This window comes from Notechis scutatus, chromosome Z (assembly GCF_049901735.1).
Source record: "Notechis scutatus isolate UNSWTSFEM ecotype Mainland chromosome Z, rNotScu1.2, whole genome shotgun sequence".
In the NCBI taxonomy this organism is placed as follows: domain Eukaryota; kingdom Metazoa; phylum Chordata; class Lepidosauria; order Squamata; family Elapidae; genus Notechis; species Notechis scutatus.
The window spans coordinates 108,848,668-108,864,415 of record NC_142025.1 but is presented as its reverse complement, the minus strand read 5'-3'; the positions used below and the strand labels follow the sequence as shown (position 1 = coordinate 108,864,415).

General features: G+C 38.8%; 1 protein-coding gene across 5 annotated transcripts in view; it reads right to left on the bottom strand.

Moving 5' to 3' along the window:
• TPPP2 (tubulin polymerization promoting protein family member 2) overlaps positions 1 to 15,748 on the bottom strand; it is a 39,815-nt gene that overhangs the window by 12,637 nt on the left and 11,430 nt on the right. The window contains exon 4 of one of the 5 annotated variants that reach the window (XM_087946626.1): positions 4,894 to 5,068. The exons of 3 other annotated variants lie outside the window; for them this stretch is intronic. In XM_087946626.1, coding sequence (XP_087802752.1) covers positions 4,894 to 5,068 — 175 coding nt within the window. Of the gene's footprint in view, positions 1 to 4,893; positions 5,069 to 9,757; positions 14,371 to 15,748 lie in introns of those variants that run through there. One more of the 5 variants, XM_087946625.1, reaches the window with a different exon arrangement.

Here is a 15,748-nt window from a genome sequence, read left to right as displayed (position 1 = left end):
TCCCCATCCAAGGCAAAGGGAAGTTCTAACATCTGGGGATTTGTATAGTTGCTGGCATTGTTGGGTGTTGCAATGTACAGTAGATGCCACTCTATGCTAGTTGTCTATATATTCAGCTACCTCTCCAGTCGCAATGCCACTTGTCCAACTTTTCCTCATGAGAACATGTGTTCCTCAGTTTACCATAGAATTCTAGAGCAAATGCACTTGAAAGTTTTAGATCTGGGTTAGATCTAAACCTTAATTCAAAATCAAATCCAGATTTGTTCCAGGCCAATCTGCTATAATTTTGGATTATAGCTCTCCTCATTTTCTACCAACAGGTAAATTCAGCAGCATACCAATTTGTGTCCTTTGTGCAAAGAAAATGATTATTTGTATTTTGTTTTTACAATTTATTTCACCTACAACAAAAGATGACTCCCTCACTGGAAATCTTCATTTATATGGTTTCTGATGTTTTAGTACATTTCTGTTTTCAAATATATCTTTGCAAATAAAGGGACTAAAATCTTTTTTTTCCCAAAAAGAAAACTTAGATTCTCAAGGTACTGAATTCTGTTCCTTGCATCCCATTCCATACTTACTTCCTGTACAACCAATGGAAAAAGAATAAACTACATCTTTTTGCTCAAGTAATTCAAATGTATAGAGTTTTGAAATCAGGCTGTTTCTCCTGGTGAAAAAGAACCTTCACTTGGTCGTTCTTCCAGGTTGGATGGCTTTTTCCCCTCCATTAGCTTCAATATGGTCTGCAGGGCTTCCTCATGAGATTGTTCTTTAAAGCACTTTCTGCTCAGCAATTTAATGGCTTGCAAAAACTCAATATAGTTAATGTGGTTGGCCCCCTTAAACCTGCAGGAGACAGAGGGGGAAATCAATTAACCATATGCTAGTGGATTTTCATTTCCTCCTAATCTGTGACACAGGAGTAAGCAACTTATTCTTGCAGGCAATTCCCATACCCATCCTTAAAGCTGCCAAAACTTGAAAAATAGCTGGTCAGCCTAAAATGCAAAGCATTCTGGGATTGGGGCATTTCAAGACTGAAAATGGGGGTGATTAGCACTCTACAAGCCTCCTGTTCCTTTTGCTACCTAAAACCCTAAAAACAGAATAAAGAGAATGAAATTTTCATCCTTATTCTTTCTGGGAAACTACGAGCTGAAATACACTATCTGCCCTTTCAAGCATTATCCATCACTGCTGTAAACCACAGACGGCTGAAATCACGTAAGCCTCTAAGATTAAGGCTTTAATCTCTGGGATAAATACAGTATCCAGGGCCCTGTGAACTTGGATGGGGAATAGAGTTTCAACTTTATTTTCCCTAACCCTAACTGAAGTTTAGCTTTTCAAGTAGGCATAATATATTATGGCCTCTAGACCCCCAAAATGTGTAGCTTCAATAAATCTCACTATTTAAACTCTAAAAAGTGGTATTGTCTTATACTGAAGAAACATGTTACTATTACTGATATGTTAATTTTTAAAAAATACTTTCATTAATTATATTTTTAACACAATTTGTTTCCTTATGCTTATGTATTTTATTTTATGCATTTGAAGGCAGCTTTCTCAGAGAGGGTAGAACTGACGCCGCGGGAGGATGGGTGATTCGGGAGCTCCCAAAAAGCTATTGAAATCCCTGCAGCTGGACAGTCCAATTGGACCTAAATTGTCCCAGAGAAATGGTGATAGAGGAGAGCACATCCTGTTGATCCCAGGGACACTACAAAGTCCCTGGTTGATCCAGGGAAAGCTCCCTAATCCAGTGGCAGAAGAAAGTGGCCATTAAAATGGCTGAAAAGCTGGGACAGCTCTGGAATGGAAGAAGAGACAGAAGGAAAGTGTTTTGGACCTGGGTGAGGGTTTTTTAAACTTTTTTTCTCTAAGGATGAAAGAGCGCTCTAAGGGGAAAAGAATTTTAAGGAGAAGATGAAAGAGAGAAGTTAGCAGTGAAAGAGCATGTTTTTAACTGTCAAATTTAATTAGGACTATTTTATTACGTTTATAACAAAGATTAATTTTCTAATTGGACTGGACTAACAATTAGAAAAAGATAAATTTTTAATTTTAATTTTAACTTTAAACTTTGGACTATTCTCTTTCTGCTTGTTATCTATTAACCTAGAAATTTTAAAAGTGAAACCTTTTTGGAACTTTTTGATTAGAAGTGAAAGAAGTGAAAGCAAAGCAATAGTGCCACCTAGAGGTTACAGAAAAGTTGGAGAGAGCAAAGGACTGAATTGGTGAGAAAATTGTTTTTGACTGCAAGCTGCAAGACTTAAAAGGAAGATAAAGAGCAGAGTGTTGAACTATTGTTTAAACAGGTGCTGTACTGGTAAAATGATCTAAACAGCTGGAGATTGAAAAGGAAGAGAAAAGACTACTGGGGCCTTGGACTATGTTTTGACTTGGTTTTTTTGGGGGGGGATATTATATGGTGGCCAGGGTCTACTTTGTGACTTTTATTTAGAATTACTGCTGGCTATTTTAGTTTATTTTTTATTGCTGGTATTTGTCTTGCCCCCCCACCCCCACCCTTTTTTTTTACATCCATTGGCTTTTTTTTAATTCTAGTCTTCTTCTTGGTATATTTTAATTTTTCCTATTACTTCTTTTTATTATTGGACTACTGCTAGTGGATTACTTTTGGAATTTTTTTTTAATTTCTTTTTCTCCTTATTCTTGTATGGCCTCTTTATGGATTTTGTATTTTTGATGTCTCTGGTTTTATATTTTTATATTTATATTTTTTGCCATTTGATATGGAGAGCTTGGTTTCTTTACAATTGGATTAAGGTAGAGGAGAACCTGAAGAAAGCAGAACTTGGATTAATTGGCAGATACTTTTTGTTTGGGATTATTTGAGATGAGAAGGACAGCTGGAACAGCATCTTCAATTCCTACCTCCTTTTCTCTAAAGTCAGCTGGTCAGCGATCAATACAAGCTATGTTACAACAGGAAAAGGAAAAAGAAAAAGGAGTTTTCAATGCAGGAGCTAAAAATAATGATGTAAGCAATACAAGAACAAGGGAAGCGTGTTGAAGAGAAAATTGAGAATATACAACAATGATGGAGAATGAAGAAAGAATGCAAAAGATGGAAGAAAGGGAAGACCAGACAGAGAAAAAAGTTGGAGAAATAAATTACAGATTGACAGTAGTGGAACAAAAGAAGGAAAAGGGAATGATTGAGCTGGAGACCTGATTTTTATCTAAGATTTCAAAATGTTGAGGAAGAAAAAGGAGAAAATTATTAAAAATTTTACGGAAATAATGACAGAAATGTTGGCAGAAGCCATGGAGATATCAAAAGAAAGAATGATGGATGGAATTGATGGCTTATTTCGAGTGTATACAAGATATGCAATGAGACATAAGCTACCCAGAGAAATACATGTGAGATTCACCAAGAAAGCAACTAAAACAGAAATATTACAGAAAGCAAGAGACGACCCATTGAAATGTAAAGGGAAGATGATCAGTCTTAAAACAAGTACCAAGAAGAGTGACAGACTTGAAAAGAGAGTATCAATTCTTCACAAAGATTCTAATTAAGAAAGGAGTGAATTATAGATAGTTGATTCCAGAAGGCTTGATGTTTATTTGGCAAGAACAAAGAAACAGATTGGATTCAGTAGAGAAAGCAGAGCAATTTTATGATGAATACTTTAGAGGAAACGAAGAACAAGAAAAGAGGAAATAATTAAACTTTGAAAGGAGATGGCTGAAGGGATAAAGAAAAAAGAGAAGAAAGAATACGAGAAGAAGGAGCAACAGGGTGGCAGGGTGGAACCAAAAGAGGCAAGAGAGCAAAGAGCAATGAGAGCAATAAACCCTACATATAACGTTTAAATAATGGATGAAGAAAAGAAGCTAATATCAATAAATATAAATGGATTGAATTCTGCTGTCAAAAGAAAAAAGACTTTTCATAAGTTAGAAAAATTAAAATTAGATATAATCTGTCTGCAAGAAGTATATATTAAAAAACAATATGTTCAAGTTCCGGATTATCCTAGAATTGAGAATGTATATGCATCATTGGCATAACAAAAGAGTAGCCTTATATATTAATACAATAAAAGCTAAATTAATTTTCACAGATGAAGAAGGGAGGATATTGATGGTGAAAATAATAGACAATAATCAAAAAATACTCTTAATAGCAATAGATGCACCAAATGAGAAACAAGAAGAGTTTTATAAAAATTACACAAAAAAATAATAGAATTGAAATATGACAGTATATGTATTTAAGGAAATTTTAATGCTATAGTAGACAGAGTTGGGCTACAAAATACAGAAGATAAATTAAAAGAATAGAAAGACACTGCCAAAATCTTTTTTTAAGATGGCAGAGGAACTAAGTATTCAAGACGTATGGAGAGAAATAAACATCAATAGACAATATACATTTTACTCAAATAGATACTTATCATGGTCAAGAATAGATACGATTTGGATGTCACTTGAATTAATTTTAAATGTACAAGAAATAAACATTGAAACAAATACTTGGGCAGACTAATATGGGTTAAATGGAAGGGACAAAAGAAAAGGTCAAGATGGACTTTGAATAATTCAATTTTGAAGGAAAAAGAATTTATAAAAAAATATGGAAAAAGAATTGGCTTTCTTCTTTAAAGGAAATAAAAAAGAAGGCATCTTTTTGAGGACTTTATATTTTTCAACTTTTTGTTCATGACACAAAAAGGTTATGGCAAATGCAGGCAAGACATCTTCTTAGAATGATTTGTGGGTGCAGAAAACAGTATTTGGGGCTAAACAGAGCCTGCTGTAAACAATTAGTAAGTAATCTTAGTATTTTCAGTAGTCCCTGCAAGCTTGTTTGCAATGTTCCCACCATTATCATTCCAAGCTCACTTGACTTCATTGAAGGCAATGAGCACATCAGTGTTGGTCACAACTTTCCCATCCATCACACCACATTCCTTCAACATCTTGTAGAAGTTCTTCCCAGACATGGTGTTCCTGTGAGTAGCTGTGTTTCCATATGCAGCAAATCTAAGGAAAGCGTTTTCCAGTTCTGACATTCCTTCTGCAAGAGTGAAGGTGACATGATGTCTTTAGAAGAGGACCTAAAACTGTGCCAAATGGGGAAAAGAGTGCAACACCTTTGAAAAGACAACCCAGGGCTCCATGCTAGAAGGAATTAATGGGAGCTGAAGACAATCCTCAAGTCAAGAATATCAATTATATTGTTAAGATAGTGTTCCACTATCTGAGGGCATTTCTATTATAGCTGCATAGCTTTATAAGGGAAAACATAAATGTTGGATCACAATGATGAGTTTTACACTTTTCATGAAAGGTGCACCTTTACTGGCTGCTGGTAATCTTTGATGAATTGGCAATTATCCAGCTTCCAATGCATTGCTTAGGAAGGACACAACTAAGCAGTTCATTTGAAATCTCATTCTTAAAATAACATTACAATTTTTAAAAATATTGCATTTCAAAAGTATGCACATTTTAAGTTTGGGGATGATTTATCCTGATATCTATAGCTTAAGGTTGGAAGTGACCTCAAAAATCATTGATCCAGTGTTTTTTTTTCAAACCTAGCAAATTGGCTTTAAGCTCCAATCATGGCTGGCTAGAGAATTCTGGGAGTTGAAGTCCACACATTTTAATGTCGCTAAGTTTGAAAAGCACACATCTAGTTTAATCAAATACCAAAGCATAATTCTCACCACCTATGACCTATTTTCCTGTTACTGTAGCTATTAACAGAGTTTTTCTTACACTGCAGAAAGTGCAACCCCATTAAGTCCTCTTTATACATTGCCTGAAAGCCATCTACACATATAATTTGAACCTTGATTATGACCTTGTAGTTTGCCTATGATGTCATTATTAATGTAAACTTTCAATTTCCCATCAAGAAATGAAACTTTGTGGAAAGAAGATGCTTGTGTTTAAAGCAGCAGTAACAGGCAGCTCAGTGATGCACTGCACAATGTCATGCCTATATCAGTAAAATTCTTCATGATCATAATCTCAAGGATTATATCATACAGAGAGTGTTGACCTTTTTTAAAAATAAGTTTTAAGTTCTGGCATGTCTATCTAGTGAAGAACTATCATTCAAAACTTGGATTTCATAAAAGCATTCCAAAAACTTCTTTCTTCTAATACTGAGTAGGAAGTTGTATTTCAGAAGTACCCTACTCTTTCTCTGAAAAGCAAATAGAGCATGACTTATCTGCAATCCATTTTGAAAAATGCCATACCGAACTACATCCAAATGTCATTCTTACTACAGAATTTATTTCAAAAGTAGTGGATGCAATTTGCTACTACAGTATCTGATGCTCTCTAAATATCCTGAGAATTTTGGTAATCTGAGGGTGAAAGTCAGGTGAAGGTTCATTCTCTGAGCTTGTGGATTGGTTTCTCAACCACAATTTTTTTCTCAACCATCTAGAGCAGGGGTCCCCAAACACCGGTCCGCTGGACCGTACCGGTCCGTGGAACAAGTCCTACCGGGCGCTGGTTTGCTGGGTGCCGCCATCTTTTTGATGAAAAAGTGCTTCCGGTGAGCTTTTCCGGGTAGAAAGCTCACCGGGCACTTTTCATCAAAAAGATGGCGGCATCGTCGGTGAGCTTTTCCGGGTAGAAAGCCATTTCTACCTGGAAAAGCTCATCGAGCTTAGCGCCACCATCTTTGATGAAAAGTGCTTCCGGTGAGGTCACCGGAAGCACTTTTCATTAAAAGATGGCGGCGCCAGCTACTGCCGGTACCGGGCCGCGCCATAAAAAAGGTTGGGGATACCGGGCCGCGGCATAAGAAAGGTTGGGGATCACTGATCTAGAGCACAGGATCTGAAAGTCCAGGTATTTGGTTTACTGGTCTTGATGCTTGCAAAGAATTAAGACAGGACAAACGTGATATATGAACCATGAATGCATGTACAGATATTAAAATTGCATGAAAAAATGCTAATTTATAAATCTAATGATGCCTGGATAAGTAGAAATGCTAGATCAATTGATTTTTAAACCTGGAATGATGGTTCTCTATCCGGTGTTTACATAGGTGCTCAATCACTAAAGGATTATTGAATCACCTGGGATGAGCAGGTAGCCTGCTCTTCTCACAAATTGGAATGCTTGGTGAACCTAACAACTTGGATAATGAGGTCACTTGGAATTCTTTGGTCCAAAATTAGGATTAACTGTGAAGTGGTGAATGAAGCATCATCCTTCATAACATTCATTAGATCCTTCCACTTGTGACACAGGATCACAGGTTTAATTTTGACACTCAAAAATTTTTAGTATAGATTTCAAATCTGCTGCTGATTGTGAAGTTAAAACAAAAAGGAGACAAATAAAGTACCTATTTTTGAATCAGAGATAAATCAGAAGCAAGTCCTGTGAATATAATTTTATAAATCCTATTTGGGAGAGGCAGATTACAATGCTCAACATCTGTAGTAGGACATCCTCCTCTTTCACAAGCTGTTAGATGAGCATAAGCTTTACAATGCTATCCAGAACTTGGTATGGAAAAACAGCACACAGAGATGTTGTTTTCCCTATGCATTTTTGTTATTTGACTACCTTCTTTCTACTACATGGCTTTTCTTATCAGCTTTTTTTGCTTCAGAGTACCAGAGTACACAAAACATGAGTACCCGCAAATGGCATAATTTAAGTCTGCACTCCATGTATGTAAAATGAACATGTTTACTCAAATAGCGAAGTCAAAAGACATACTTAAAGATTGCATTTCTATTAGACAAGGTCAGGATGCCAGTGGAATGCTTTTTCCATTGGAACCATATGTGTGGAACCTTTTTCCATTGGAATCATTGGAACCTTGAGCTTGAAGCATTTCTGCCTTACTTAATAAACTTATATGCTGCCCATCTCAACAAAAGCGTTAAGAGGACAGTTTATAAAACAATAAAAAGATAAAGATAAAGATAAAGATAAAAGTTAAAATTAGCAAAAGCAATAGCGCTTAAAATTATATGCCACTTTATAGTGCTTTAAGCCCTCTTTAAATGGTTTAATCAGCAGATTGCCCCCAACAGTCTGGGTCCTCATTTACTGACTCCAGAAGGACGGAAGGCTGAATCAACCTTGAGCCAGAGAGGATAGAACTCCTGGCAGTCAGCAGAGTTAGCCTGCGATGCTGCATTTAATCACTGCACCACCATGGCACTTTAAAATTAAGATTTAAAAATTAATTTTTTGATCTATTTTAAAATTAAAAACATAATTTAAAAACTAAATAAGAACTAAAACCAATGGGATGAGGTCTTTTTCTTACGGGTCAATCTCCTCCAGCAAAGAGGAGATTTACCTACAGCTGGCAAAACCAGATTTTAAGGCCCTTCTGGAAGGTCAGAGGGTGGGACTCACAATAGAAAAGGCTCTTCTCCTCAAAATTCTACCAGCAAAATTCCCTTGATAGGGTCTGCAGCAATCCCCTTCTGCTGAAGCAAGTGGGCAGGCTAAACCTTTTTAATTACTTTTTCCTGGAATGAATCTGATAGATTCATTGTTAGAAAGCTCAGGCAGCCACTGGAGATTTTTTTCACAGTGATGACTAATAGATGATTTCTCGAACTTAATACATTTGGCACTGGATAACATTTTTTTTAGAGTGAATCCTATCATGTCTGGAAAAGACAGACACCAGAAACTTTGGTATGTTTGCCTTTCATTAATTTTATTTTGAAATAAACATGAATATACAGGACAAAGTCAGGCCACCTTGTGAGTTTCCCAATGTAACTGTAACTGTACATAATTTCTTCAGTTTGATACATTTCTGCCTTAATTTTTTTTCTGGAATGAACATGCTGATGTTCTGCAAGCTTAGGCCACTGGAAGCTGTTTCCACTTTCACAACAGATGTGCAGCTTCCAGAGTTTGGTGCATTTGCTTCTAGTCATCATTTTCTCAGAATGAGAGCATTTAAGTTGAACAAAGGGAGAAAAACCGCTGGAAGATCTTTCCACACCAAATACAGTACATGCAAACAGCTTTTGAAGCTTCATGTATTTATTTCTATGTGACATTTCTCTAAAATGAGTGTTCATGTCAGACAAGGTCAGAAGGCTATTGGAAACCTTTTCCACATTGATTATAAATATGTGATTTCTTGAGCTGGCCTAACTATCTGTTGGAGTCCTTCCGCGATTCCTTGGCGGATAGCCAACTCCATCCAGGATCTCAGTTGCTCCAGAACCTCCTGTATGAGTGGTTCCTCCTGGTGTAGGCCAGCAGCTGTGGGTGTGAAGGTAGCCTCTGGTGTTCGTCTGGCCGGTGTTCCAGGAGCCTGGTGACCCTGAGAGGGCGAGCTGCGCCTGGATAGGGAGGAATAGACTAAAGGAGGGGGGGTTGAGTAGAGGTAGAAGTGGAAGGTGGTAGTACGGGAGGCAATGAGCCTGTCTGCCTGGTGCGTCTATCGATTTCTTTTTCCAGCGCCTTGTGGCGTCTTAAGGCGTCCCTCTGGGAGGCTTTGGGGGTATCCTTAGCCTGCCTGCACAGATGGTGGGTTTTTGATTTGGCCTTCAAAGAAGGGCCTCTGGAAGGATTGCCTTCTGCCATTTTAAAGATAATTGAGTAAGATAAGGATCAATATGAGGCGGTTGGCACGCCTAGGGGTCGACCTACAACAAGGCCGGGAGCCCTGAAAAAATTCTTTCATGCCCCCCCTTTTTACTTCTTATTACCCCCCCCCCCCTTACTTATTATTGTTATAAATATTATTTCCTCTTTCTATTATTTTCCTTTATTTATTTATTTATTTATTTATTTTTTAATGCAAAATAAAATATGTAGAAAAAAACCAGTCCAATCGACCAATGAACGCCAGAGGCCTTGGAGAGAAAGCTAGGCCTATACCAACTGCCTTCCCAGGCGGAACTGGGCGGAAGTGGTGCTGTATTAGCCGCGCCAGCTAAGGCAGGCTGCGGGAGAAGCCAACAAACAGAGTTATCTCCAAAGCAAACAAGGCTGGAGCAAGAAACTAATTTTTGGCTCTGAGCAGGCCTGCGGGTCCTGCTGCTTGAGCTGGAATCACACCGCAGCGTTCGGATCGAGATAAACAAAATGGCGCCCAACCACGAGGTGGCGCTTAAAATGGCGGCCTGCAACGTGGAATTACGGGGCCTCTCAGCAGCGGCAAGAAAAAACCTCCCCAGGGACAATCCAAGGTCCCCAAGGGGGAGGACAGGAAAGGAAGAAGCAAACAACTCTTCCGGAGGAGAAAAAACGGTGTTCGGTGGGGGGGGGGGAAACGGAACGAATCGGAGCGAATTAAATCAAATCGTTAGAAGAGATCAGAAAAAAAGGAAAACGGCAGGGAGGCAATAAAGAAGGAATGGGGGGGGGTAGCTTGGAGACTGCTAGCCTTCCCCCTGGCACCCACTGGGGCTAGGAAAACGCTTCCCAGGGGAATTTAGCAATCCAGACCAAATGCGCAGGGCTAAGAGGAATAAATAAACAAAATACAACCTGAGAGGAGCAAAAACAATGAGTCAAACTAAGGATTTCTTGAAACGGCCAAGAGAACTTCGAATCACTGCCTAGTCTGCACAAGGCTGAGCATAAACTGGGCAACGCTATGGTGGAGTCACGTGGTGGAAGGAGGAGCGTTCCTCAAAATTAAGCTCAGCCTACAACAGCAGAGACTAAAGCACCACCCACTTCTGGATGCTCCGAGCAGCTCTAAGGAGAATGAGTGTATTCATGTCAGGCAAGATCAGGATACATAAAGCCTTTTCCATACTGATCACAGATACAGGATTTGAGCTTGGTACGCCTGCCTCTCACAAATTTATTTCTTGAATGAGTGTGTTCACGTTGGGCAGATTGAGAAGGCCATTGGAAGCTTTTTTTTCATTGGCTACGTGAGTACTATTTGTTGAGTTTGATGCACTTGCCTCTCAGTAACTTTTTTCTAGAATGAGTGCATTCATGTTGGGCAAGGTCAGAAGGGTACATGAATCCTTTTCCACACTGATCACAGATACAGGATTTTTTTAGCTTGGTACACTGGCCTCTCACTACTTTAATTCTGGAATGACTGTGTTCATGTTGGGCAAGGTCAGAAGGATACATAAAGCCTTTTCCACACTGATCACAGATACAGGATTTGTTGAGCTTGGTACACCTACCTGTCAAATTTATTTCTTGAATGAGTGTGTTCGTGTTGGGCAGATTGAGAAGGCCACTTTAAGCTCTTTTTACATTGGCTACGTGTGTAGTATGTATTGAGTTTGGTGCACTTGCCTCTCAGTAATTTTTTTCTAGAATGAGTTATTCCATGTCGGGCAAGGTCAGAAGGGTACATGAATCCTTTTCCACACTGATCACAGATACAGGATTTTTTTAGCTTGGTGGACCGGCCTCTCACTACTTTAATTCTGGAATGACTGTGTTCATGTCGGGCAAGGTCAGAAGGGTACATGAATCCTTTTCCACACTGATCACAGATACAGGATTTTTTTAGCTTGGTACACCAGCCTCTCACTACTTTAATTCTGGAATGACTGTGTTCATGTCGGGCAAGGTCAGAAGGGTACATGAATCCTTTTCCACACTGATCACAGATACAGGATTTGTTAAGCTTGGTACACCGGCCTCTCACTAATTTACTTCTTGAATGAGTGTGTTCATGTTCGGCAAGTTGAGAAGCCTTCTGGAAACTCTTTCTACATTGATTACATGTGTAATATTTCTTGAGTTTGGTGCATTTGCCTCTCAGTAATTTTTTTCTAGAATGAGTGAGTTCATGTCGGGCAAGGTCAGAAGGCCACTTGAAGCTTTTTCCACACTGATCACAGATACAGGATTTGTTAAGCTTGGTACACCTGCCTCTCACTAATTTACTTCTTGAATGAGTGTGTTCACGTTTGGCAAGTTGAGAAGGCCACTGGAAGCTCTTTCCACATTGGCTACGTGTGTAGTGTTTCTGGGGTTTGATGCACTTGCCTCTCAGTAATTTTTTTCTAGAATGAGTGAGATCATGTCGGGCAAGGTCAGAAGGCCACTTGAAGCTTTTTCCACACTGATCACAGATACAGGATTTGTTAAGCTTGGTACACCTGCCTCTCACTAATTTACTTCTTGAATGAGTGTGTTCACGTTCAGCAAGTTGAGAAGGCCACTGGAAGCTCTTTCCACATTGGCTACGTGTGTAGTGTTTCTGGGGTTTGATGCACTTGCCTCTCAGTAATTTTTTTCTAGCAGGCATGCATTTATGTTGGGCAAGGTCAGGCCACTGGAAATTTTTTCCACACTGACTACAAATATATGATTTCTTCAGCTTGGTACACTTGTCTTTCATTAGTTTTGTTCTAAAGTGAGTCTGTTCATGTCGGGCAAGTTGAGAAGGCCAATGGTAATTCTTTCCACAGTGACCACAAATGTAGGACTTGAGCTTGGTGCCTCTCATTAATTTACTTCTAGAATGTGTGTGTTTATGTTGGGCAAGGTGGGAAGGACAATAGAAATGTTTTCCACCCTGGTCAGAGATATAGGATTTGTTGGGCTTGATGCCCTTGCTTCTCATTAATTTTTTTCTAGAATGAACCTGTTTATGTCGAGTAAGGTCAGAAGGCCACTTGAAGCTTTTTCCACAGTGACCACATGTGTAGGGTTTATTTTTCTCAGTCAACTGGTTTGTCTTCAGATGGGAAGGTTGGTCAAAATCCATGGGCCCAGGTGATAAATCATTTTGATAATCTACCTTTGATGGGCATTGTTTCTTACTAGCTTTTCCAGAATGCACAACTTGATGTCGAGCCAGGGCAGAGGACCATCGGAAGTCCTTCCCACATTCCTTACATATTCTCGGACTTTTGATATCGGAACCTTGGTTTGTTGTGAGATTTGACTGAGGTTTAACTGTTTCAGACGATTCTGTAACTTTACTTTCCATTTGAAATTGACTTAAACTACCTGTTTGTATTTTAAATTGGTCCTGTGTATCTGTTTCCCCTCCCAAGGCAACATGTAGATGATGCTTGGCTAACAAACAATGACACTGGCAATTGTTCCTATCACAGTTACAAGTGTACAGATTCTTAGCAGAGTCCTTTTGTTCTGTAAGGATTTTTGAGTTTTCACTGAATGTTTTGTCTGCTTGCAGAGAAATGGGCACTGAGCTTTTTGGACTGAATGCTCCCAAGTGGAACAGTTCATCTCTATCTGCTTTCAATTCCAAATTATCAAGATGCTGCTGAGCACAAAGACTATGACTGCATCTTCCACATTGGTCATTGTGTTGTTTCCCTGTGTAAGGACTTGTACGCATTGAGTTTAGGTTAGAGGTTTCACAAGAGTCTGCAAACATGTTTCCTCTCACATGGGGGACAAATGACAAGGTACTAGATTTATTTATTTTTGATTGTTTAGTCAATTTCTCCCTAGGAAGTGTATGCCACTTGAGTACAGAGGACTTGCAGAAATCCTTTCCATTCTGATGGCAGAAATACTGCATCTTGGCAGGAGTGTTATGATCTCTTGACTTTTGTTGGAAAGTTTCCCAAGAGGTTGCACACATTCCGTTTTCCTGAAAGGGAATAGGGACAGATGCCAAATGACTTGGATTTCTATCTTCCAAATTAAGCTGGCTTTGTCTATCTGCTTCTCCTCCAAAAAATAGTAGCTGATGTCGGATAAGCTCAGAAAGCCACTGGTATTCCTTTCCACACTGGTCACAGATATGCAGATTTTTGGTCTCAGTTCTCTGGTCTGTTACTTGTATGGCATTTGGACCAACTGCTTCATCAACATATTCTATTATATTCTCTGCCTTAAGAGGAACTGGTACTAATGTGCTTCTATAGCATGCTTCTGATATCAGACTACCTGCTTCTGATTGAAAGCTTTGATGCTGCCAAGCTGAGTTTTCATTTGGAAGCACATTTTTATAATATTGGGAAAGGTGAGATAGGCTTTGGTTATTTTCTCCACATTGGTCACCTATTATTAAACAATTTTTAGTCTGCCTATTCAGGTCTGGCACCAGTGAATTGCATATTTCCAATTGCTCACTCTGCACGGGCATTTTACTTGCACAGAACACATTTTTATGTTGGGCAAATAGAGATGGTTGCTGGAAGTCCTTTTTAGGCCTATCACAAAAGTACAGATTCTTGGTTTGGTTGTGGTGGTAATTAATTGGTTTTGAACTTTGGCTATTTGCTTCCTCATCTTTTACAGAGGTATTCTTATCATGGTGGGGTACTGAAAGATTGGTCACAACTTTGTCTGACTGCCACGGATACTCCCAAACTGCTTCTGTCTTTGCTGAATTCTCCAATGCTACTTTCTCAGCAGTTGTCAGCTGATCAATTGCCAAACCTTCATTATCTGCCAAAATTAAAAACACTAAAAATAATTCCTGGAGACGTTGGGAGCACATTGGGCATAAAACTGACCCCTACATTTTAAACATATTCTTTAATTGTAGGAGAAACAAACAAGTACCTCATTCCTTAAAACTGGAGAATTTGCTTTGGCAAGTAAGCTTGCCAAACTTCATTTATGTGCAACTATAAAAACTTGACATGTTAAAACACTCATCATATAAGATTGTAGTGATTTCATGATTTTGGGAAAATAGAGTTATTTTGGTAATGGAAATGTTGGGACCACTGGCATCTAACAGAATGACAAGGAAATTGGGATAATATCAATCTCAAGCTTTAAATTACACAATCAAGCAAGCCTATGGTATAACTCCTTGGTAAGAACCATTCCAATATGCTTCTCTGTGTGTTTCTTCAAAATTATCCTGTACATAAAAAACAAGGAGATAGGATGCAGCCTGGTTTTTCCCACTCCTTTTGACATTATAGCTTGCCTTAATCTAAACCTGAAAGTTGGATTGTTAGGCAAACACTGTTTTTAAACCAGATTAGAATAGACTGAAGATGGGAAGAAGGAGGAGCCTCCTCGCCGACGGACGGTAGATCGCAACTCTCTGCGGCTATCGTTTGTGCTCTTTCGTCGGAGAGCCCCAATCATCCTGATTAGGGGCTGAAACTGCCTTGGAGGGGCAGCGGAGTAAGAGGAAGCAGCAAGCCTGATTGTGGGGAGCCGCATCTCCCCCCGCTTGGTTTTTTTTCCTCCCGAAGACGACTGCAGCGATGGTCTAAAATGGCCATCCTGAAGAGGATGACTCAGCTCGACTAAGATTTGTGCAGGAGGGAAGAAAGAGGTAGATAACATCTGAACCGGGATAACTGGGCAATATAACCAAATAAAAGTACCCCGGGATTAAGGTAACATAGAATTTTTAAGAAAAGAAAAGTGAGCGGCGAAATTACAAAGGGAAAGAGAAAAAAAGAAAAATATTTTTGACAGCTAAATGGGGCTTTGAACCGGGAAAGGAAGAAGCTGGAATTAAAGATTTAATGAAATTGGACTAAAATAATTTGGGAATAAACAAGTATAAAACTAAAGCTGGACTTAAGATTGTCAAAGAATAATAATAACAAAGTTTACAAATTGGAGAGTGGATTGTGTTGGAATATTGAGGTTCGAAAAACCTTAAATAAAAATATAGGGGGGAAAAGTGAAGACTTTGTATAATGGAGAGTGTCACCTTTTGATAAAAATTTAGTTCAAATAAAAGGGAAAGCATCTTGTTTTTGAATGAACTGGTGTGGATATAACATTACAGAAATATTGAAACAAAGTAAGAATTTTAGAAAGTGAAAGCAGAACCAGAATAAAGGAAAAAGCA